The 19014-nt window shown below is 42.3% G+C and overlaps 2 protein-coding genes across 7 annotated transcripts in view; one reads left to right on the forward strand and one right to left on the reverse strand.

Moving 5' to 3' along the window:
- LYRM1 (LYR motif containing 1) lies at positions 1 to 10416 on the reverse strand. 2 transcript variants are annotated; one of them, XM_080620058.1, is made up of 5 exons: positions 10228 to 10416; positions 5434 to 5535; positions 2962 to 3120; positions 1945 to 2037; positions 1 to 312 (listed from the first exon to the last, which is right to left on the reverse strand). In XM_080620058.1, exons 3-5 carry the CDS (start codon positions 3118 to 3120, stop codon positions 196 to 198), a joined length of 369 nt encoding a protein of 122 aa, XP_080476184.1. In that variant the 5' UTR covers positions 5434 to 5535; positions 10228 to 10416; the 3' UTR covers positions 1 to 195. The 2 variants fall into 2 exon arrangements, with proteins under 2 accessions (XP_080476184.1, XP_080476183.1); XM_080620057.1 differs by lacking the exon at positions 5434 to 5535 and having other exon boundaries at positions 10228 to 10403.
- The window catches only part of DCUN1D3 (defective in cullin neddylation 1 domain containing 3), a 19200-nt gene continuing 10594 nt past the window's right edge, over positions 10409 to 19014 (forward strand). For 3 of the 5 annotated variants that reach the window (XM_080620055.1, XM_080620056.1, XM_080620053.1), the window contains exon 1: positions 17581 to 17669. The gene's annotated coding sequence lies outside the window, so the exon portion shown is untranslated. Of the gene's footprint in view, positions 10468 to 17580; positions 17670 to 19014 lie in introns of those variants that run through there. The other 2 variants (XM_080620052.1, XM_080620054.1) reach the window with 2 other exon arrangements.

Here is a 19014-nt window from a genome sequence, read left to right on the forward strand (position 1 = left end):
TTGAAAAGTGTTACTTTTATTGATGAGTCAGTGGTTGAAATGTAATAAATACCAGACCAAGCTTATCCATCATATACATTGTATCATCGCTTTTTGGCCTCCGGAAATATATGAGCAAGTGACCAAACAGCTTCATTCACAGTTGCGCACACAAATCACCTGGATTGCAGTCCACGTCACATCTTAAATAATGGGTTATGAAACTTCATCATGGGATTTCAAGTATATTGGCTTAGAAATCTTCCTTAACTTTTCCTGGTGTCGCAACATACGGCCTTGTTTATGGGCAAGACCCATAGGAGGCAGGTGGATCTGCAAAAGAAAATCCAACCAGTTAGGTGCAAATTGAGAAGGTACAAGAAAAAGCAAGTATATATACAGACTAGGTTTCATTGAGTTTGAAATAATTTCTTCACACTTTGGAGACAGCAACTGTACCATCCAGCTTATTAGATTTCTAGGAGGAGCACTCTGACATGTGATTAGTGGTGTAACTTTTAGACCCTAAATGTTGTGTTTATTAAAATCATATATACATTAGGCTTTAGTAACCTTGCTTTGGAGCTTGGTATCAGACTGTAATGATATAATGCTTGCTGAAATAGGACTGCTGACCATGTTCCAGAATGGTAAGACCTAGAAAACTCTCAAAATTCCTGACTAGGAGTGTGCTCTACTCATTCCTCCCTAACAAGTTACAAAACTGTATGCACTGAAAGACTGTCTTCTTATTGTTATGATTAGGTATACCATACTAAAATGCACAATGTCATTGACTCCACGAGCAGAAGGAGCACTAGCTAACGGGTTCTTCCTTTGATTGACAAAGTCTTTGTATTTCATAGGACTGTTAGTGGGAGTCATGCAACTATATCCCCCCCTGCTAAGTGATTGAAAAATGTAGGTGTTAGCAGTCAGATGTTATTGTTGCTGAGGCTGTCATCCTGTAAGAGAGCTGCTCAGGTGCAAGTAGTAGTAAAAGCACTGACTAAAGCAACAATAGAGATTACTAGAATCTGAAAAATAATGATCATCCAGTTTGTCTGAGACAGCGGATCTTGGACTGATCCTTTGGGATTCTGAAGCCACTGCAGAGCATAAATTTTAAGCCCATTTCTAGGAGCACTGTTTGCCAGATGTGCATTGTTATTCTCTATCCTGGAGAAAAAGAAAAATCTGTATGCGAAGCAGATGCTAACACTGACCATATTCTAGGCAAGCTTCTGATGGAGATAGATAAAATTTAATTTTAACTTCCTTGATAAGGAAACTACAGATGTGAAAATACAAACTAATCAACAGGAGTTGAGAGGAAGTCTCTATGGGAGGCAGCATAAAGTACTACAGACAGAAGTGACTCAGCAGTGAGGTAACTATACTGAATGGTGCAATAGAAGACACTGCTGCAACTTCCAGCATTTTCGGTCATCTTGGACATGTTTTTCTCTAGGAAGAGGGGAAAAGAAGCAACATAGGCAGGTTGTTTCGTAAGACCTGATTTATGACCAGAACAGCTACCAGTAATGTAGGCTATGAAAATAATTGTATCTATGTCAGAAGTAATTAAGTATTTTTATTCTCTTATTTTATTACGTGGAAAGATTAACAGATTTGATTCCATTCATGTCTTTTTCTGGTTGGGCATTGGTTGGACAAGACTGCCTAAATATTCAAAGGCCTTGGGAGTTTAGCTCAGGCAACTCCATTTAGGCTTTGACTTCTTAATTTATGAAGAAACTAGCCAATTTACACGGAAATAAGATAGATGGAAAACATTTCAATGCACATTTGGCTTATTTGGCTCTGATTTTGCATAGCATTTAAATACTGGCTCATCTAAAAATGCACTGGTGGAGACAGTGATGTGGACTGTGATGTAATTATTGCCCAGTGAGAGCCAAGAGGGTGCAGCTGAAGTCTTTGTGACTTAAGATTTATACTCACAGGCCTTGGGTAGGGGATGTTATAGTGAAGTCCAATTTCAATTCTTGCCTCACATTCTTCTATACACTGCTTAATCAACTTTGGATCTGTTACCTAAGATCATAGAAATAAATGTTTCGTATGAGTACAGCAGTTAGCAATTGAAAGCTCAAGCGTAAATGATGCACAGCCACATGACTTTCTCTAGCTTTTTTCGGCAGTCCCAAGAATATAATGATTGTATTTTTCATATCCATAAAAGGTAACATTTGCCTTGACTCAATAGTTCTGGGCTTGATGGTGCTGGATATTAAGGCCCAGAGTTATCTTGACTGAGACTACAGAAAGAGGGTTTTACCCAAACATGGTATTTTCATTGTAAAAAAGACAATACACGTGTAAACTACTAATATAGCTATGAAAAAAACACACTCACCCATTCGTCACTCAGCAAGATAGCTAGAGAAGAAAGAGAAGAGACTCCTTGGTCTACATTCTGTTATCATCCTATCCAGAAACTCCCTCTGAAGACAAAAATGTGGTGTAAATTGTGACTTAAATTCATTTTTTTTTTGATTTTGCATTACTCCAATTTAGTCCCAGTCCAAAATGGGATATAAGTAAGCATTGTGATCTGGATTACAAAAAGAACCTAAGACTACCATGCAGTCTGTATTGTCCCTTTCAAAAGGGGTTTGAAATTTCTTCCTTAAGAAAAAAAAGTGCTTCTTTTAGAAGAATTTCCAATAATCGTTGCTTTGAGAAGAGAAAAGAAGTATAAGAAGCTACTGAGCTCTGTTTGCCATTGCAGGGGTAATGATACATTTATCTAACTTTCTAAAAGATCAAAAGCTGCTTCAATTACATAAGCAGTATCTTTGGTGGTATTTAAACTATAACCAAAATACAGCAGTATTTAAGGTGAATGAAGTGTTGGGAAATCAGCTCTTATATTCATATGTTAGCATCCAATCACTGTGATGGTGCAAAAAGCAAGAGGACAACCATTCAGAAAATCAAAACTGTAAGGACACTCACATTTTTGTTTTTTCGGAATAATGTTTGGGCTTCATTGATAATGTACTCTTTCTCTTTAACAGTTTCTTCTATCTGTCCTGATGCTGATTGCCATTTTTTGGCTATTCGGAATATCTTGCGGTAAAGGCCAAGAACTTCTTGTCGAGTAACTGGGGTCATCTAAAAAAGCAACACAAAACCCCAAACATATGCATGAACATTTGAATTGCTAAGAGGCCAGCAAGCAGTGTGCTTTTTCACACTATTGAATTAAAGATATTTCCACCATCTAAAGATATGCTGAGCTATACAAAAGCCCCAAAATAGTTGTAAACAGTAATTAGCTGTTGAAAGCAGAAGACCCAGTTCAGCAAAATATTTAAACTGACACTCAAACCTGTCTCCATTCAAACAGCTCCAGTTCTCGCTCAAAGTTAAGCACTTTCTTTAGTGCTTTGCTGAATCACAAGCCTGGTACAAGAATGCCCAGGTTTTGCTTCACTGCTGTTTTGCAACAGACATTGGGCGAGTCACTGAAACTCTGAGCATCCCCCTTCCTGTGAAACTGTTGTACCAGTGCTGCCCCTATCTTTGCAAAGCATCTTGGATCTGTGAATAAAATACATGATAAAACAACCACAGTATTGCTGAAAACCTGTATAGGTTTCAGAGGCCAAGAAGCTTATTTGTGACACCACTACAGTACATGGTATTATTCAGCTGGAGTTTGATGTGATGAAAAAGTGATGAAAGTTATTTTATCTAAGCATTGCAGGAGAGGCAGACTAACTATGGATTTAGGAAAGTTCTGAATGTCTTTATTTTCAGAGAGCTGCATACCTGCTCAGTGCACTGAATCAGCCTCCAGGTGTGGTAGGAATCTTTGTCAGACATCAAGAATGAAATCCTATTCTGTTCTTATTCTATTTAAATGAGTATTTTATCATCACTGACACTATTTCATGTCAGGCAACAATTATCCCTGAAAAAAATCCACTGCAGAAACAATGACTAGTGCTTTAGGGACACCACAGCTATTGAGGGTACCTTCCTGTCCAAAAGGCAGATGCAGTAGCACTACACAGTAAGTATATAGATGCAACAAGGAACAGGTATCAGGGAGGACACTACCTGACTGACTCAGGATCCATTTGCAAACCTGGAGCTCTAGTTACTGTGGCTGAATCAACCCTGAAATCAGACCTGTGCGCTGGGAATAGCTCCTCCGGGGGATAGTGTGAAGCAGGGTAATCCAGACGGCTTGAACAGCCCTCTGGAGGGAGCACTCTCTCCTCCCTTGATTATACAGGAAAAGCCACTTCCCAATGCACGCACCCAAAGTCTGGCAGTGTGGCCGTCGTCACTCATCTAACTGTGGTGTGGGTAGTAGCGCAGCGTTTTGATCCAAAGTCTCCTCAAGCCGTATTAGTTCTCAAGTGGCCGCCTCCACCACAGCAGCTAACTTCTACTAGTATTTCAGTCCTCCTGTGGCTTCAGCCACTCACACGATCTTTTCCTCACCAAAGTCAGAATTACAGATGCTAACTGAAGACATGACTTGGCCCATAGTTTGTTTTACTAAAAAAGCCCCCAAGGTATTAAATCCAAGCATATTTTGTCTTAACTGTTGCTATGATCTAAGGACTTTTTGTTGCTTCATGAACTGTTGAGGATCTTAAGAAGTACAGACATAAAACCGTTTTTCTCTGATTCTTGAGAGAACATTTTTGTTTTGCTATTTGTATTTTTAAAACATTTAAGCAATCATATCTTTTCCCCCCAAATATAAACATGATCCTTCCTACCCAGTACTCCTAGTAAATGTTTATGATATTTCTAGGAAACAAATACGCACAATATAATAGCCCGATAGTCCCAGCTCATCAAGCACTTCGGAGTAAATGCTTCACTTTATCCACTTTGCAGCTCCATTTCAGGCAATAGCATTAGTCATACACAAAGCTGCGTGTGTACATGTATCTGAAAAACCACTGCTTCCCTCTGCCAAGTGCATATTTTGTACAGAAAATAAACAGTTCAATTACAAGGGCTGACCAAGCACAAGCCGAGTCCCACATCATGTCCTTAACCTACAGCCCCTCCTGGCCTCATCCCTCTGCTTTTGTTTGAAAGTGTCACTTTCTGGTAGAGCTGGTAATACTCTTTTTTTCCTGCTGACAGCTAATAAAAGGTAGTACTGCACTGGAAACTTTCAGCTCAGGTTTTCATGTAGTACATAAAGAAAAATTAGAGGAATAATGTCAGGAGAAAAAATGTTTAAAATAGGGGTTTAAATTTTGATCCACGCATCAGACAATTTCCAAGGCCACAACTTGCACAGTGCATGTCCTTTGCTCTGAGTTGTAATGATACCTGTCGCTTTTGGGTTTTAACCATACCAAGAATCTGTTTATAAACTTATTGTTTAAAGGTTTAGAATCAGTGGGGGTTTTTGCCCCACTAGTTGCTTCTGTTCCCCCACCTAGAACTTACTTTTTCTTTAACTTCTCAGTGTTGGAATGGATAGAGAACTGTGTAGCCCCTCACCCAGGCATGGGCTGCATTTCTGCATTATTGCTCTCCTTCCCACATATGCTAGATGATGTAAAAGACATCAAGCAGCTTTTCATATATATAGCTCATTTAGTCAACAATTTCTAATGTTACAGACCTGCTCATAGACCATTTCTGCACAGATACATAAATGAATGTGTGAGGAAATCTTCACAGCCAGAGGACCCCTGTCTATCACAGGAAAAGATGGGAGCAGATAGGACAAAACTCAAAGCCTGGCTCAGATTCTGAGTGGGAGTCTAAATACGCGATAATTCCACCAAGAGCAAAATTACTTCCAAGTTAAAATGCTGTAAATGAGATTTCAGGTTTTTTCTTTGGTATAAACAGAGCCCACACCGACAGAAATGTAAGTGACAGTACAAGTCATGTATCAGGTGTGATTTCATCAAGTGACACTACTTGTATTAGTTTTGTGGGTGTGTAAAAATGATTCTGAGTGGGACAGAAAGGAAGATAAGGGAGGCTTTCATGTCCTTGTAGTTACTCATCTTGCAACTTACATCTTTGGCATTTAAATCATAATTATATTTCACATCTCTGGAATGTTAAGTTGATGTTACACCACTTTCCCACTAACACTCATCTTGTGGTAGTCACACCCATTGTTTAACTTCTACCACCCTCCATTTTATTGCAGAATGCAGCCCACAGAGGTTAACCACAGGCATTTTTGTCAAAAAGTACAGGGCTATTGTATTAACTGAGCAAATTTCAGGTGTTCACTGCAACAAAACAAGCTGTGAGAGGTCAAAGGTAGGTCTGTAGGCACAAACGTATCAATGGGAAAAGTGGTAGGTTGCTTTTGAGCTGAGTGTTAGAATTCAGCCTTTGGAGGGAAGCCAAGCGTTGCCTTCCACATACCATTTGCTGGATGCCGTGGCAGAGTTCTGATAATGCAGGGTTGTATCGTTCTTTTGATCTACATGCAAACCCCTGTTATCAACACGCAGATCAAACACATGAAATATGCCATTGTATCCAAACTTGCAAAGGAGGCTTGAGCAGTTAATCAGTTACTGCATGGTGAAGATGCAAACTTTTTTCATTGTTAATTAAAGCAAACAGTCCTTTAGACTATGAAATGTAATAACAAGTTTTTCTTTGGGGAAACAAATACACATTCCTTTGGATTTTTAGACGACTGACCCAGAAAGTTCGCTAATCTGAATAATCAGTCAAACACCAGTTGTCTTCTGCTACTTGCAGGTTTGTTTGAAATTTAAATTTAAAGTTTATATAAAAATAAGGAGAGGAATCTGTCAACTGCACTGTAAAGTAACCCCAGCAGTGCACTATCAAAGCAAAGAAGGCAAGCTGCATGAACACTGACTATCTATGAGCAGCTAAATTACAGCTGCTTCCCAGGGAGGGATGTGTGGCTAAGAAAGCGTGTCCAGCACTCTCCTCCTATCTCCTTTGCTGAAGTTGTAAGTCTATTTCATTTCATCCTTTCTTTTCAAGTCAAGTATTAGCTACTCACTTGAAATATAAGATCTGTCAGCAATGAGTACATCGAGGATTTTAGGAAACAAAGGGTGCAAGTAATAGCTCATGGGTAAAAAATTACATTTTAAAACAATAGATCTCTTCTTTTACATCCCAGCTAACTAGGGCACACATTAGTGCTGATGCTGAAACCATATTTGCTCAGGGGAGGAGATGGTGGGGAATAGAACTCTGTGTGAAATAATTCAAAAAAGCACCTTTGAACTTCTCAGATGTAAAATGTTTTATTTAGAAACCACACAAATTCTATTTGACAGCTGGCTTGCTACTGGCAAATAGTCCTAAAGACACAGTGACAAACTGCTGGGCTGACTGCCATCCAAACCAAGCTATGATCACATTTCTGTTACAGAAATAAGTGACATAATTCAAAAGCATAGCATATCAACATTATAGCATGGATCAACAGCAGCTATGGCCTGCATGACAATCCATATCTCATAGTTTCAAATGCACTTTTTGGCTAACTAAAGAGATGTGAAGACCTGTGCGTATCTTGCCTTTGTTTTAAGAGCTAAATTATACCATTTAGCTAAAGAGTGACCTGCAGTCTCTCTCTCCTGCTGCTATTGCAGCAGATAATCAATCATTCCTTTCACAGCTATCCACAGCAACTGGAGGTCAGTAATCCATATTCATCTTTCATGCCAGTCTGCCAAAATGAGTCTGCGGTTCTTAAGGCAGCAATGAATTTGTTCTATCATTCCCTTGAGGGACAACAACTGAAACAATGAGTTCCTGTGGCATAGGGAGAAGAGAAGGGGTCACAGATTCCTGTGATAGCTGGGTAAGTCACATGCCTTCCAGTGATACTAATTTCCAAAATCCAGTTTCTACAAAAATAATTTTATCTTCTTTTACTCAAATCAGTGACTTAGTGGCCTGTGACAGCTGGTGCCCTGCAAACATCGACCACACGTGGCTGCAGTATGTAGCAAAGTGAAAACTCATCTGATTTTTATTCTTGATTGAACGATCTCTTTTTAGTATTTAGTCAAAACCAAATCATAGCGAAACTTCAATCACAGCTAAAATATTCCATCTCCACATGGTGAAAAACAAAAATGAAAGCTCATATTCTTCCATGATGGTGTTACATCCTCATTTTTACCAGTGATGCAAGTAGATTTCAAGTACTTTCCATTAAGGATTAACTTGATTCCAACTATTTCTCACTGTTTCCATCTACAAGCTGCAGTCAGAAATCTATGCAGATTTGATGAAAAAGAATGAAGTTACCGAATCAAGTTACTCAGTAACGATACCTGAACGCAAAGTGACTTTCATAGGGGTTTAGATTTTGTCATACCAGTATCTTTGTGCTGGCAAATTGAAGTGATCTGAAACCCTGATGTGAAACACCGATTGACACGTTTGAACCAGCCTCTCTAAGTCATTGTACTGACACTGTTCATCAGCTGGGATGAGGCTCTGCCATTCTATTCATGCCTTGGATTTCTGACTGAACTGGGATCTCTTCTAAGCTTTTTCTCACATACGGAGCAATCTTTTGATCAGAAAAAGGGAACTGCATGCCAAGAGAATATAATTAAATAGTAAAAACAAGGACTTGTGTTTTATCCCTGGGTTTCCTATGTTATTTCAAATAAGTGAAATTGCAGGAAATTAGGATTCTACAACATTTTCTCCATTTGTATAAATGAAAGTGGAACCCTTAACTAGTCCCTTTTGATCACAGAGTTTTCGTTTTCTCAGTCTGAGTTGGTCGAGGCATTATTTGGCTCTAGTAGGACATAGGGACTCTAGCTCTGTGAGTGCCTCCTGTGCTGGAGTAGCCTCAGGAAGAACAAAAATGCTGACTTGGACTGTGGAGATGGGGAGGGGCAGCAAAAAAAATAGCACTTTACATATTTCTTAGCTTTCTCCTGAAAATCACGCAGTCTCCAGGTAGACTAAAGCAACGTGAACCTGTCCCTAGTCTTGTGCAGCCCTTTTGCTTATGCTTTCATACAATTACAACCATTTTCTCCTTTCCTCCTCCTTTGTGTTTAGTTCTCTATTAGTTACAAGCAGAGAAAGAGGTTTTAATGCAGTGCAACATATTTAGCAGAGAAAATGAAGTCTCAGCTATCCTTGGATGGCCTTACTTATATAATATAGAAGCATACAGAAAGATAACAGTGTAGACACAAATCCCAGTATGGATTTATGCACCTTATTCGTATCTTGGCTTCGAGCCAAATGCAACTGATTGCATGAATAGAAATATTTCCCCGCATTGGAAATGCTCCTAAACTCAAGAACAGGTATAAATATTAATGCTGTCCGAGAAACAATCCTCCCTACCCCATTTCTTACTTCATTCTGTGGGTCATTTGATGAAACTCAGCTTACAAACCTTCTCCTTCCGTTTCCAAGCACTTTGGTCCCAGGACATTGATATATATGATTTTCAGTCACTATTTGAGCACTGTAGCAGGTCATATACATATACATATATAAAAATACCTGGATTTTGGTACTGAAGTGTGAGAATCTCATTCAAATTTGGGAATTTTGCCAAGAAAACCTCACAGAGTACTTGCACTAGACTCTCCTGAATGGTCGATTGATCAGCCTTTGGGGCTCCTGCCTCATAGCTGGCACAAGGGCAGGGGAACACTGGGTGAGGGGAAGTGCTGCTCTATCTGTCCCAGAGGCTTCTCTCGGGTTCTGTGGAGAAAGAACCCTTGAGCCTGATGATGACAGGACACCTCCTTGACAGGATCTGCAGGTGCAGGTGAGAGGTTTGGGGCTCATTCTGCAAGCACCTGGGACCCGGGCCATGCCACAGCCACCCCTGCAGCCACTGCTGTACCCAGCCAGGCACAGGCTGTGGGGGTCAGGCCTACCCCGAGAAAGGCCCCGTTCACACAGCGCAGGGCTGCAAGTGCACTCGACCAAGAGCAGCGTGACTGCGGGACTTGGCCGTGCTCCGCTTCCTGTGCACTACGCAGGCTCCTGCCAGCGCTACCATAGCGCTGGCCGCCCCCCTACGTTGCCCACAGCCGCCCGGCCGCCAGGGGGCGCTGCAGGAGCGGGCGCCCTCCTGCCCCCGGCTGCCGGGGTGGCATTGCCCCTGCAGCCGGGCGGAACCAACGCGTGAAGAGGAGGGGGTTGCCAACCCCAAAGGCCTCCAGCCAGTCCCCTCCCCTCCGCCTTCCTCGCGTGTCGGCTTGCCCGCCCTCCATCTTCTCGTTTTACCTTAGAGAGGAAGCGTATCAAGGTCCCGCTCCCCGCCTTCGTGGGGCGGTTCCGTCCCAGTAGGCCCCGTCCCCCCGCTCCGGTGGGCGAGGGACACGGCGAGCAGTCGCCCAACCTGCCCTCACCGTGCGTGCGGCGTCGGGCACGCCGCCTTGCGTCACGGCGCCGCCGCCGCCAGCTGACTGCTCACCCCCGGAAGTGATGCGGGGAGGGGTGGCAGTCTCGCAGGGAGCCGCGGAGGTGAGTGAATTGGACCGTGCCTCTTCCCGTCCGCGCTGGGCAGCGGGCGGGGGGTACGGTGGCGGTGTGGGGCTCGGCTCCGGGTTCCGCTCGGCGCGGGCTGCGGGGCTCGGCCGGGAGCCTTGGCTGTGGCCGGGGCCTCCGCTCTGTCCCCTAGCCCCGTCAGGGCCGGTTGGGCGCGGGGGGCCCCGCGTCGCAGCCGCCGCCCCCTCACGGCAGGGCCCGTCGCAGCCCGCCCGGTCACGGGGCTGGCAGCCGCTGCAATGGCCCTCGGGTGCCGGAGCGCCCGGCCGGGAGCCGGAGCCTCCCCTGGTGCCGCGGCGCAGGTCTGCCCCGTCCGGGCGCCTCTCCGGCGGATGGTCGCTCAGTCTGGCTCCTTTGCAGGCTAATACGGCTGCTCAGCAGGCGGGTGCACCCCTGGAGCCCCCCCCCGCCACCAATTTGTGCGCCTCAAGTAATGGTGCCGGCTCACCTCGGGGTCCTCTCCCTATTTTTCCATGTTGGTGTGTGCCTTCTGCAGGGTTCCAGGACGTTTCTTGACAAGCCGCCTCTCTGCGAGCAGCACCGCATCCCTCTGGGGTCCGCGGAGATCAGCTGCTTTGTTCAGCCCCCCTCCATGCCCAGCTTTATGCGTGTAGTACTGCGATAGTCGTAGTGTTTGCGGGGAAAAGGCAGAGGGGAAACGTAGGTCAGTTTATTTCCAAGATCGTTTCCAGAATCTGAATATGCCACCCTTGCACAGCCACTTTTCCTCTAACTTTAGCTTTCAACCCCTCTTCTGAGGATGTGTATACCCTTCCTGTGAAACCTGCAGTCTGTGCTGATCACTCTTACTCTCTGGGGCTATGGTGGTACAAACAAGCTGCTCATAGCGGCATAAATTCTAACTTGCCTAATCAGTGTTTCAAGCAGATACTGGTTGAAGGAATATGCTCTTCCTGTTAGCGTTGTGGTTGCTGGAAAGAATCATTGATTATCTTTTAAATAGTTAACACTGCTGATAATGCTGTCCTTCAAAATGTTACATTGATAAGTGAGCAGCCTGATGCCGGCTATCGGAAGACAGCATTGATCCACAGCTGGGAACTTTTTTAAATGGGACTGTCTGCCGCATAATTTAAAGAGGTAATAGGTTAAGTGCTCGGAAAAAAGGGGTAGAGCTGTGCAGAGAAAGCACAGAACTGCCTTACCTTCCTGTAAATTACAGACGGTCCTCACTGGCAGTTGCACTGGATGGTCTGTGTTTTTTGGGAGAGCAGCTGGTTGAATACATATCTTCTAAACACATTATGTCTTTAAGAGCCTCTTTGTTAAACAGTTAATGTGTAACTATGGTATTAGTGTTTTAGTTGGGCTAGCAATGGAAAGAGAGTGAGTACTAGTGTTTCTTGAGTGCATCTGAGCACTGCTATTTGTTTCCCCAGTAAAAGAGAATCCTCAGGAAAGGAAACAGTTCCTGGGTTAAAATCACGTGTGCAAGTAGAGAGATTTGACTTCATGTTCTTGTCAGTTCTGAGGCTTGTATTTAAAATCTTCCCCATGCACGGGTGTGTGTGTGACCTGTGGGAAACCTTCATAGCTCTGTACATGAAAGGCAGCACGCAGTCTAAAGCAAAGGTTTTTTGCACATCAGCAGAAAGATGAGAGCCTGTGGTCTGTGTTGAATTCGTTCAGATTTGCAAAGGGTAACTGCCTCTACAAAGCTACTGCAAATATCATCTCCTGTAATGGTTTCTGAAATTCAGATTATTCCCTAATAGTAAGTTATATGCAGGTGTGAATTATGATAATCCTTAAACAAATTCACAGAACTTAATGTGGGGACTTGCAGCTTTGATGCTCTGTGGCTGCTCAATGTGAAATTGCTTTCACCTGGAGACCGACAGCCTGCAATATGATCTGTAATCAGCCCCTGGATCTTAAAGGCTGTGTTAGGTTCACTTTTCACATGGTTTCTTGCTTTATTTTGGAATTGAACATTTTCTGTTTGTAGCAAATTCTAACTGATTTGCGTCAGTAGTTCTTACAGTTTGTTGATCTTGGAAATTCACAATTACATCTTCTATTTAGTGTGAGTTGTATTAAATGAAGTGATCAGATGAACTGAAGAGGTGGATTTGAGAGAAAACTAAGAACAGCTCTTTTGGAAGACTGTCATTGAAATTAGTTAAAACAGTATATATTTGAGCAAGAGGGGCTGCCAGTTTGACAGATTGAGACAAAGGGACTTGTTCTGACAAATTTGTGTGGATGAGGAAGAGGATTGGTTCTGCTGCTTTCATTGGTTCAACTTAAGGAACAGGAAAAAATCCTGTATGGTGTGTATGTGTGTGTTGGAAAGAATAGGGGCAGGGGAATATAAAGTAGATGGAGCAGTGGGATATAGAAATGACTCTTCTAAATTTGCATTTCCTTATGGCAGAAAATGATGTAAAGGTGGTTTGAATATCAAGAGATGCACAGCTGCAAGTCACCTGGTAGTGCTCAGAACTGGCCCATACTGTAGCACTTGGTGCTGGGGAAGCATTGATAAATTTAGAGTCTTGGAGCACTGTAAAATCCACTGTGATGGGTTTTGGCAGTTTGTAAGAACTTGCAAAGTACAGAAGCAATGTTATTGTTCCATTAGGTGCATGGTTTGTAGTGGTGAATGTTAACAGGAAAACTGTGTTCTGAGTAAGAGACTGTAAAAGGCATAGGATGTTAGAAAAACAGCCATTTCTTTCATCCTCATTCTTAAAAGTAAAGAAGGAGCTGAAAATTGGTAGCCAGAATTCTTGGAGACTGAAAGAACAATCTGTAAACACTTAAGGGACTTGGTAGACACAGGAAGATAAGAGGGAACCCCCTTAACAGCCTTCATCAGAATTCCCTGACGGAGCTCCTTCTCTCTGGCTGCTTCTCCCTAGGGGTCTGCATCTTATCTCACTGGCTTCCTTTTGTCTGTTTGCCTCTGACTAATAGGCTTTGTCTTCTGATTACTGGAAGTCTAATAATTTCTTTTGTCTCTTTCCCCCTTCTTCCTTTTAAAAATACTATATTAAGTGGCTGTAATGTTTTGCAGATTATCTACATTGGTGAGATGGATTAATTGTATACTTGACTTTAAGTTATTCAGCAGTAATGACATAGTAACTTGACTCAAAACGATTGTAATTTCATGGCAAATGCTCAAGGCGAATGTTGCCTTCTGGTAAAGAGCCACCTGCAATTTACCCCCTGTAAACATATGACACAAGTAAACTGTCTGTGCTAGTTTTCTCAGTGTCTTCTGTACGGTAAGTTGTCTCAAGTATGTCTTTTGAAACAGTCAGCTATCTCTTCCCTATGCTTCCCCCCCTTGACTCTAGTTTGAGTCAGGTAATTACAGATCTGGGTGGAAGCCTTTCCAGGGAGTGATCAAAAAAGCCAATACTTGCAGACTTTCTCCCATCGTTCACTTGTACCTTGACTTCACCCTTTCATGGGGAGGCTTTGTGGAACTGCCCAGCTACTGGTAACTGGCTGTTGGTGAGGAGGTCTGAGAGCCCCGGGGAGCAATGGTGGTTGACATATGAAGGGGACCCCTGCTTTCCCTTGCATAAATGCCGCTATTGTTTGTGGTTCTGTAAGAACATTCTTGTCACATGTGGCTTTGGTGTGACAGTTTGGTGACTTTTACATTTTGATTGTAGTGCTAATCAGAACAGAGCAAACAGGAGAAGAGCTGAATCAAAGCTTCTTGTCTAGAAGATAATGTGAGAGCTAATGGGTTTAGACTCATTATGTCTTCATTTTATCCATGTGTGTTGGGGGGCAGCTCTCTAGTCCAGTGGTGGCCATCTTGAAAGAAGCAGAAAATCTGAATTTTAGGTAAAGGTTATTTAATTGCCATGTTTTGCTACTAAAAGAGTGATGGTCAGGGGACTGTTGAGCAGTGAGTATTAAAGAACTCTTCCACAGAAGTAGGAATAATGTAGAGAAACCAACAAAAGCATAGGTGGTGAGCCAGGATTCCAGTGAAGAAAATGAACTAGTATAATCTTCTGGTGTCTCAGAAAGAGTAGTTATAAATGCTGTTCTGTCTATTACATCTGTTTTGTGAAAGACAAAACTTACTTAGCAGAATGTGAGAATGCTGTTAGTGACCTCCTGTCACAGTTTGTTAGTCCCAGAAAGTCAGACTGCCAAAGACAGTATGACAGTCAGTTATTTGTTGTCTCACTTTTCCTATTTAGTGAACATAAGTGGTTTTTTTTTAAACCAAAGGGATTATGTGTTCCTGAAAAATACCAGTCTTGTTTTTGCATCCACGTAGTAGCAGAAAGTGACAGGTTTTAGTTCTTACTCTGAAATTTTTTAGTGCGCTACAACTTTTCCTTCTGCAGCTTTAAAACATCTAATGCAGTCAGTCTTGCCCTTTTGTTTAAACGTTGAAAGGGAGGGAGAAAAATCACCTTAATGCCTATGATTATGGGAGGAGTGTGTAGCTTAGTAATGGACTCACAAACACAAATGTCCTAGAACTTGGTTTTGGTCATATGCTGACTGTTCAATGTTTTCATTGCGGATGAGTCTGTACTAAAAGCCTTGGGTAGTCTGGATCAGCACATAAGTGGGCGGTCTGGAAGTGCCAAAGGTCTGATGTGTACCAGCTTCAAGCACAGTTACCTGTGAGTGGAGTTAGTGCTTATGTCTCGTGAAGCACAAGATACATGCCTACACACCTTATGTCTCTTGAGACACAGGACATCAAATGAAATCTGGGAAATGTGAAAACTTATTAACAAAATGTGTGTGTTGGTTGAAGCTGCCACCAGATTTCTCAAGGAGAGCTGAGAGTCTATGTTACAACTTATGGCCTAAGTTCGAGTACTCAGAGGAGCTTCTTTGAAGCAGTTGATACAGCTAACATCTAAATATTGCAGCATCCTTTGTACAGTGTGAAGTGTTAGTATGATTCGCTGTAATAGGGAAGTCAGGACTCTAATCAGTAGAGTGAGCTGGGGTCTCTGCAGGTGGCTTTGTGTATTTTCTGCTTTAAAAACTGCAGTCGATGTAAAAATCAAGCACGTTCTCTTAAAGCACTTTCAGATGTCAGCCCTTTCACTTAGAACAATTCTTTGTACATAACTAAATATGATTTGAGTATTTACGTGGTCAGAATGGTAATGAAGTTCCTACACAACTGCTTTAAATGAGTGATTCTTTTGGCTTGCATCCTATAAACCATGTTACACTTACTGAAATGGCTGTCAGGCCTTCTGTAAACTTATGAGCATCTGCTGCCAGCAGTGATCTTATGAGGTGGTCTGGCTCTTATCTTTAGACTTGCCCCTTTGCTGGCCTGTGAGGCGGCTGTGTGGGTCACAGTTCTCACAGCTGCTTTGTGCTGGAGATGGGATGCTATTGACCAGAGCTGCTGGAAGGACTTCCTTTTTGTTTTGTGATTGGTATGTTTTCTTCATCGTTAAGAGGAGTAAGAAATAAGAAGTTATGTGCTAATTACAGTTAGTTTAAAGCATATCTTATATATGAATGTAATTCAAGTAGATATCAAGGAATCACTTTATCTACCTGAATTATGTTCAGCTGAACGTAATGGATGAAGGTGCCTCAGCTGCTTCAGGGTGAAGCCTGCTGGCTGAACTTGGTGCAAAAGAAAATCCCTGCACACTTAGCTCAGTTTAAAAGTAAATGTGTTTTTCCCCACTGCAGAGTGGATTGTAGAATGAGGTGGTTTTCCAAAGTTATTCTGGTTTGGCTACAGGATAGTTGCAGTTTTCCTTAGATTAATTTACGGAATTGCCTGAGACAGGGTAAGGTAAATATTTGTAGCACAGCTTCTTTCAGATGCTTACAGTGGAATGAATCTGTGTCAAGTATCTGAGGGTCATGGTTTCTGTTGGTCTGATAATCTGCAGTTTTGCTGGTTGTGTTTGAGCGCAAAGTGTCTCTTGCTCTGGTATGTGCTGCTTTAATTATTCATAATACATACTGAGGTGCTAAAGGTTATCTTGCTGTGCAAAAGTTACAGTGTACCCTGGAAAAGTACTGAAGGATTATTCTTTTACAGCCCTTTGCATGTTAAAGGGAAAACCCCCACAAACCTTCATTAGATGATGATTTGCTTTTTCAGAAGTGCTGGACCTTGCGAGTTGTATGGTCTCATCTCAGGGCAGAGGGGGAAGGTTGATAGTTTTTAAATGGATAGAGATGAATTGCTCACTGACTGAATCTTTGTTTTTTCAAAGTGATAGATTCAAACTCATCCAGGGATTGAGGTATGTGTAGTGAAATAAACGAGTTTGTTCATGTCTAAGTATGAATGAGGTAGGGCATTGTATGCAATCTGGTTGGGGTTCTGGTTTCAGCTTTACTGAAAACTGATGGTGTGATCTTGAAGAGCCATGTTGTTTGGCTGTCTTGATTTCCCCTCTGCCCATTGTCTTGCTCATAGTATAAATAGACTTCTCAAAGCAAAAGTACTGCCGCTGTATGAATTGGTTCATTAATTTATTTACATTACAGAAGCACCTGAAGGCACCCTTCTAAGATTATATGCTATTTAGCTAACTGGACTTGGGTTTGCTCTGTGAAAATACAATAATCCTAACAAATCATTCCTCCCACCTAATAAAGTAGGATGAAGCACATAATAGGAAAGGATTTAAAACTTTTAAATGGTAAAACAGTCAGAAGTAATCAGTAAGTAAGGTATTGTGCGGTTAGAGGGTGTAAAAGAAAGGGAGGGATTTGAGGATGGTGTGTGTCTGCTGAAAAAGCTGCTTAAGGAATGCCTTTCATGAAAGAAAGCGGTAAGGTGCCATTACTCTCCTTATGATTTTTCACATTATCTTAAGAAAAAAAAAAATTAATGATCTTGTAAAATTACTTCACACAGTGAACTACAATTCCAAAACATCCAACTAGACTACTAGTTGGACTTTGGACATGAAAAGTAGTGTCATGACCTGTACCTTAGTAGGGTGCTTTCCAGAGTACAGAAAGCAGGTTTCTTCTGCCCAGGGTCTTGAATGGAAAAGTCTCCCTTGATGTCCCAGTTCTGGTCTTGAAGTGACAGCACACTGTATCGAGGAGCAGTTGTTTAACAGCTTTTTGCCTGCTTCTGGCAGCACTGGGGCTGCTTCTAGGTAGAGGTTTGGTGGTATCCCTGGTTCTTGGCACTGAGAGCTGGCCCAGCATTATGGACTGTAGACATGGTAAGGCAGTTTCTGAATATATTGTCACTTAAATACAATATTTTTTAGGTATTTTTGTATCTGCCCCTGTTTTTCCTTCCATGCTAGTTAACCCTTTGTGGTATGGTCTTTCTCAAAGTCCACATCTCATTTGATAAAGTATTCAGACTTCCGAGATACACATTGTCTGGCTTGGTTTTCCCACTGACTGCCATTTAGCCTTCTGCCATTTAGCCTGCAGCCAAAACTCTGTGTGGTCCTTTTTCAAGCCTCAGCGTAACTAGCTTCTACTCTGATACAGGTATGTTCTATAGAGACAAACTTTATGCAGTTAGATTGAATTTCTAAATCTAGTTTGTTTCCAAAGCTCAAAATGAGGTAAATTAGACATAGCTTGTTATCTGTGATTTGGAGAGGTGGAGAAAGCTCCCATCTGTATGCTCCCAAAATCATTACCTGGCTGTACTTCATCGAAAGGTGCTTGAACTGCAGGCAGCATGACAGACTAATAATTCATTGTAACTAAGCAGCAGGACTTTCCTGCTTAAGACTTCCTCTTAAGTAACTTTGCATAAACATTTTTCTGCAGCAGAGGTGCAGAGCAGATGTGTGTGACAGACTGGTGCTAGCACAGCACTTGGGTAGGGATGTGGTGAGGTGTCTTCTGGGCTAATGAAAGCCCATAATGTGCCCATTGTGCTGGAGTCAGACTGCTTTTGCTGAGAAAGTTTAATTGCAGGTTATGACTTGAAATAAGCAGTTTCCATAACGTGATGGCTTTGCTGACCGAAGCTTTGTTTGTGCTTTAACACTTAATGCACTGACTGCTTTGGTGCTGTATGATAAAACTTACATGCACAGTAAAGTCTTCCATGTGCAGAGTTGATCCTCTAAGATTCTGCTTGCTGAAGAGGGAAACAGTAGCACTAATTCTTCACCGATTCCCTACAGGAAAGCAAAGAAAGTTGCCTCTTGTGAGAATGCTGTCAGCTGTTACACCTGGAAAAGCTGCTGAAGACAAGTGTGGAGGGCAATAGCAGTTTTGGTGCTGCAGTGTTCTGTAGTGTGATCCTCTGTGCACCAGTGCTCAGGAGAGCCAAAGTTACAGGGACGAGTCAGGCACAGGTGTAAAGAAAGGCAGGTGAGCAAAACAAAGGTCTCCATAATCCTGAGGGCACACACCATTTATGTATTGTCCCAGTGGACCTCTGAGTGGGATTGCTAACAACGATGCAGACTGTTTTCTGAGTTGCTGTAGTGTGACACTCCTACTGTGCCAGCAAGGGGGAATGCTTGGTGATTGTAGCATACAGCTATACCTTGCAAACCTGACCCAAGGACTGAATTAAAACCTGTGCCACAAAAC

This window comes from Psittacula echo, assembly GCF_963264785.1.
Source record: "Psittacula echo genome assembly, chromosome: 5".
Classification (NCBI taxonomy): Eukaryota; Metazoa; Chordata; class Aves; order Psittaciformes; family Psittacidae; genus Psittacula; species Psittacula echo.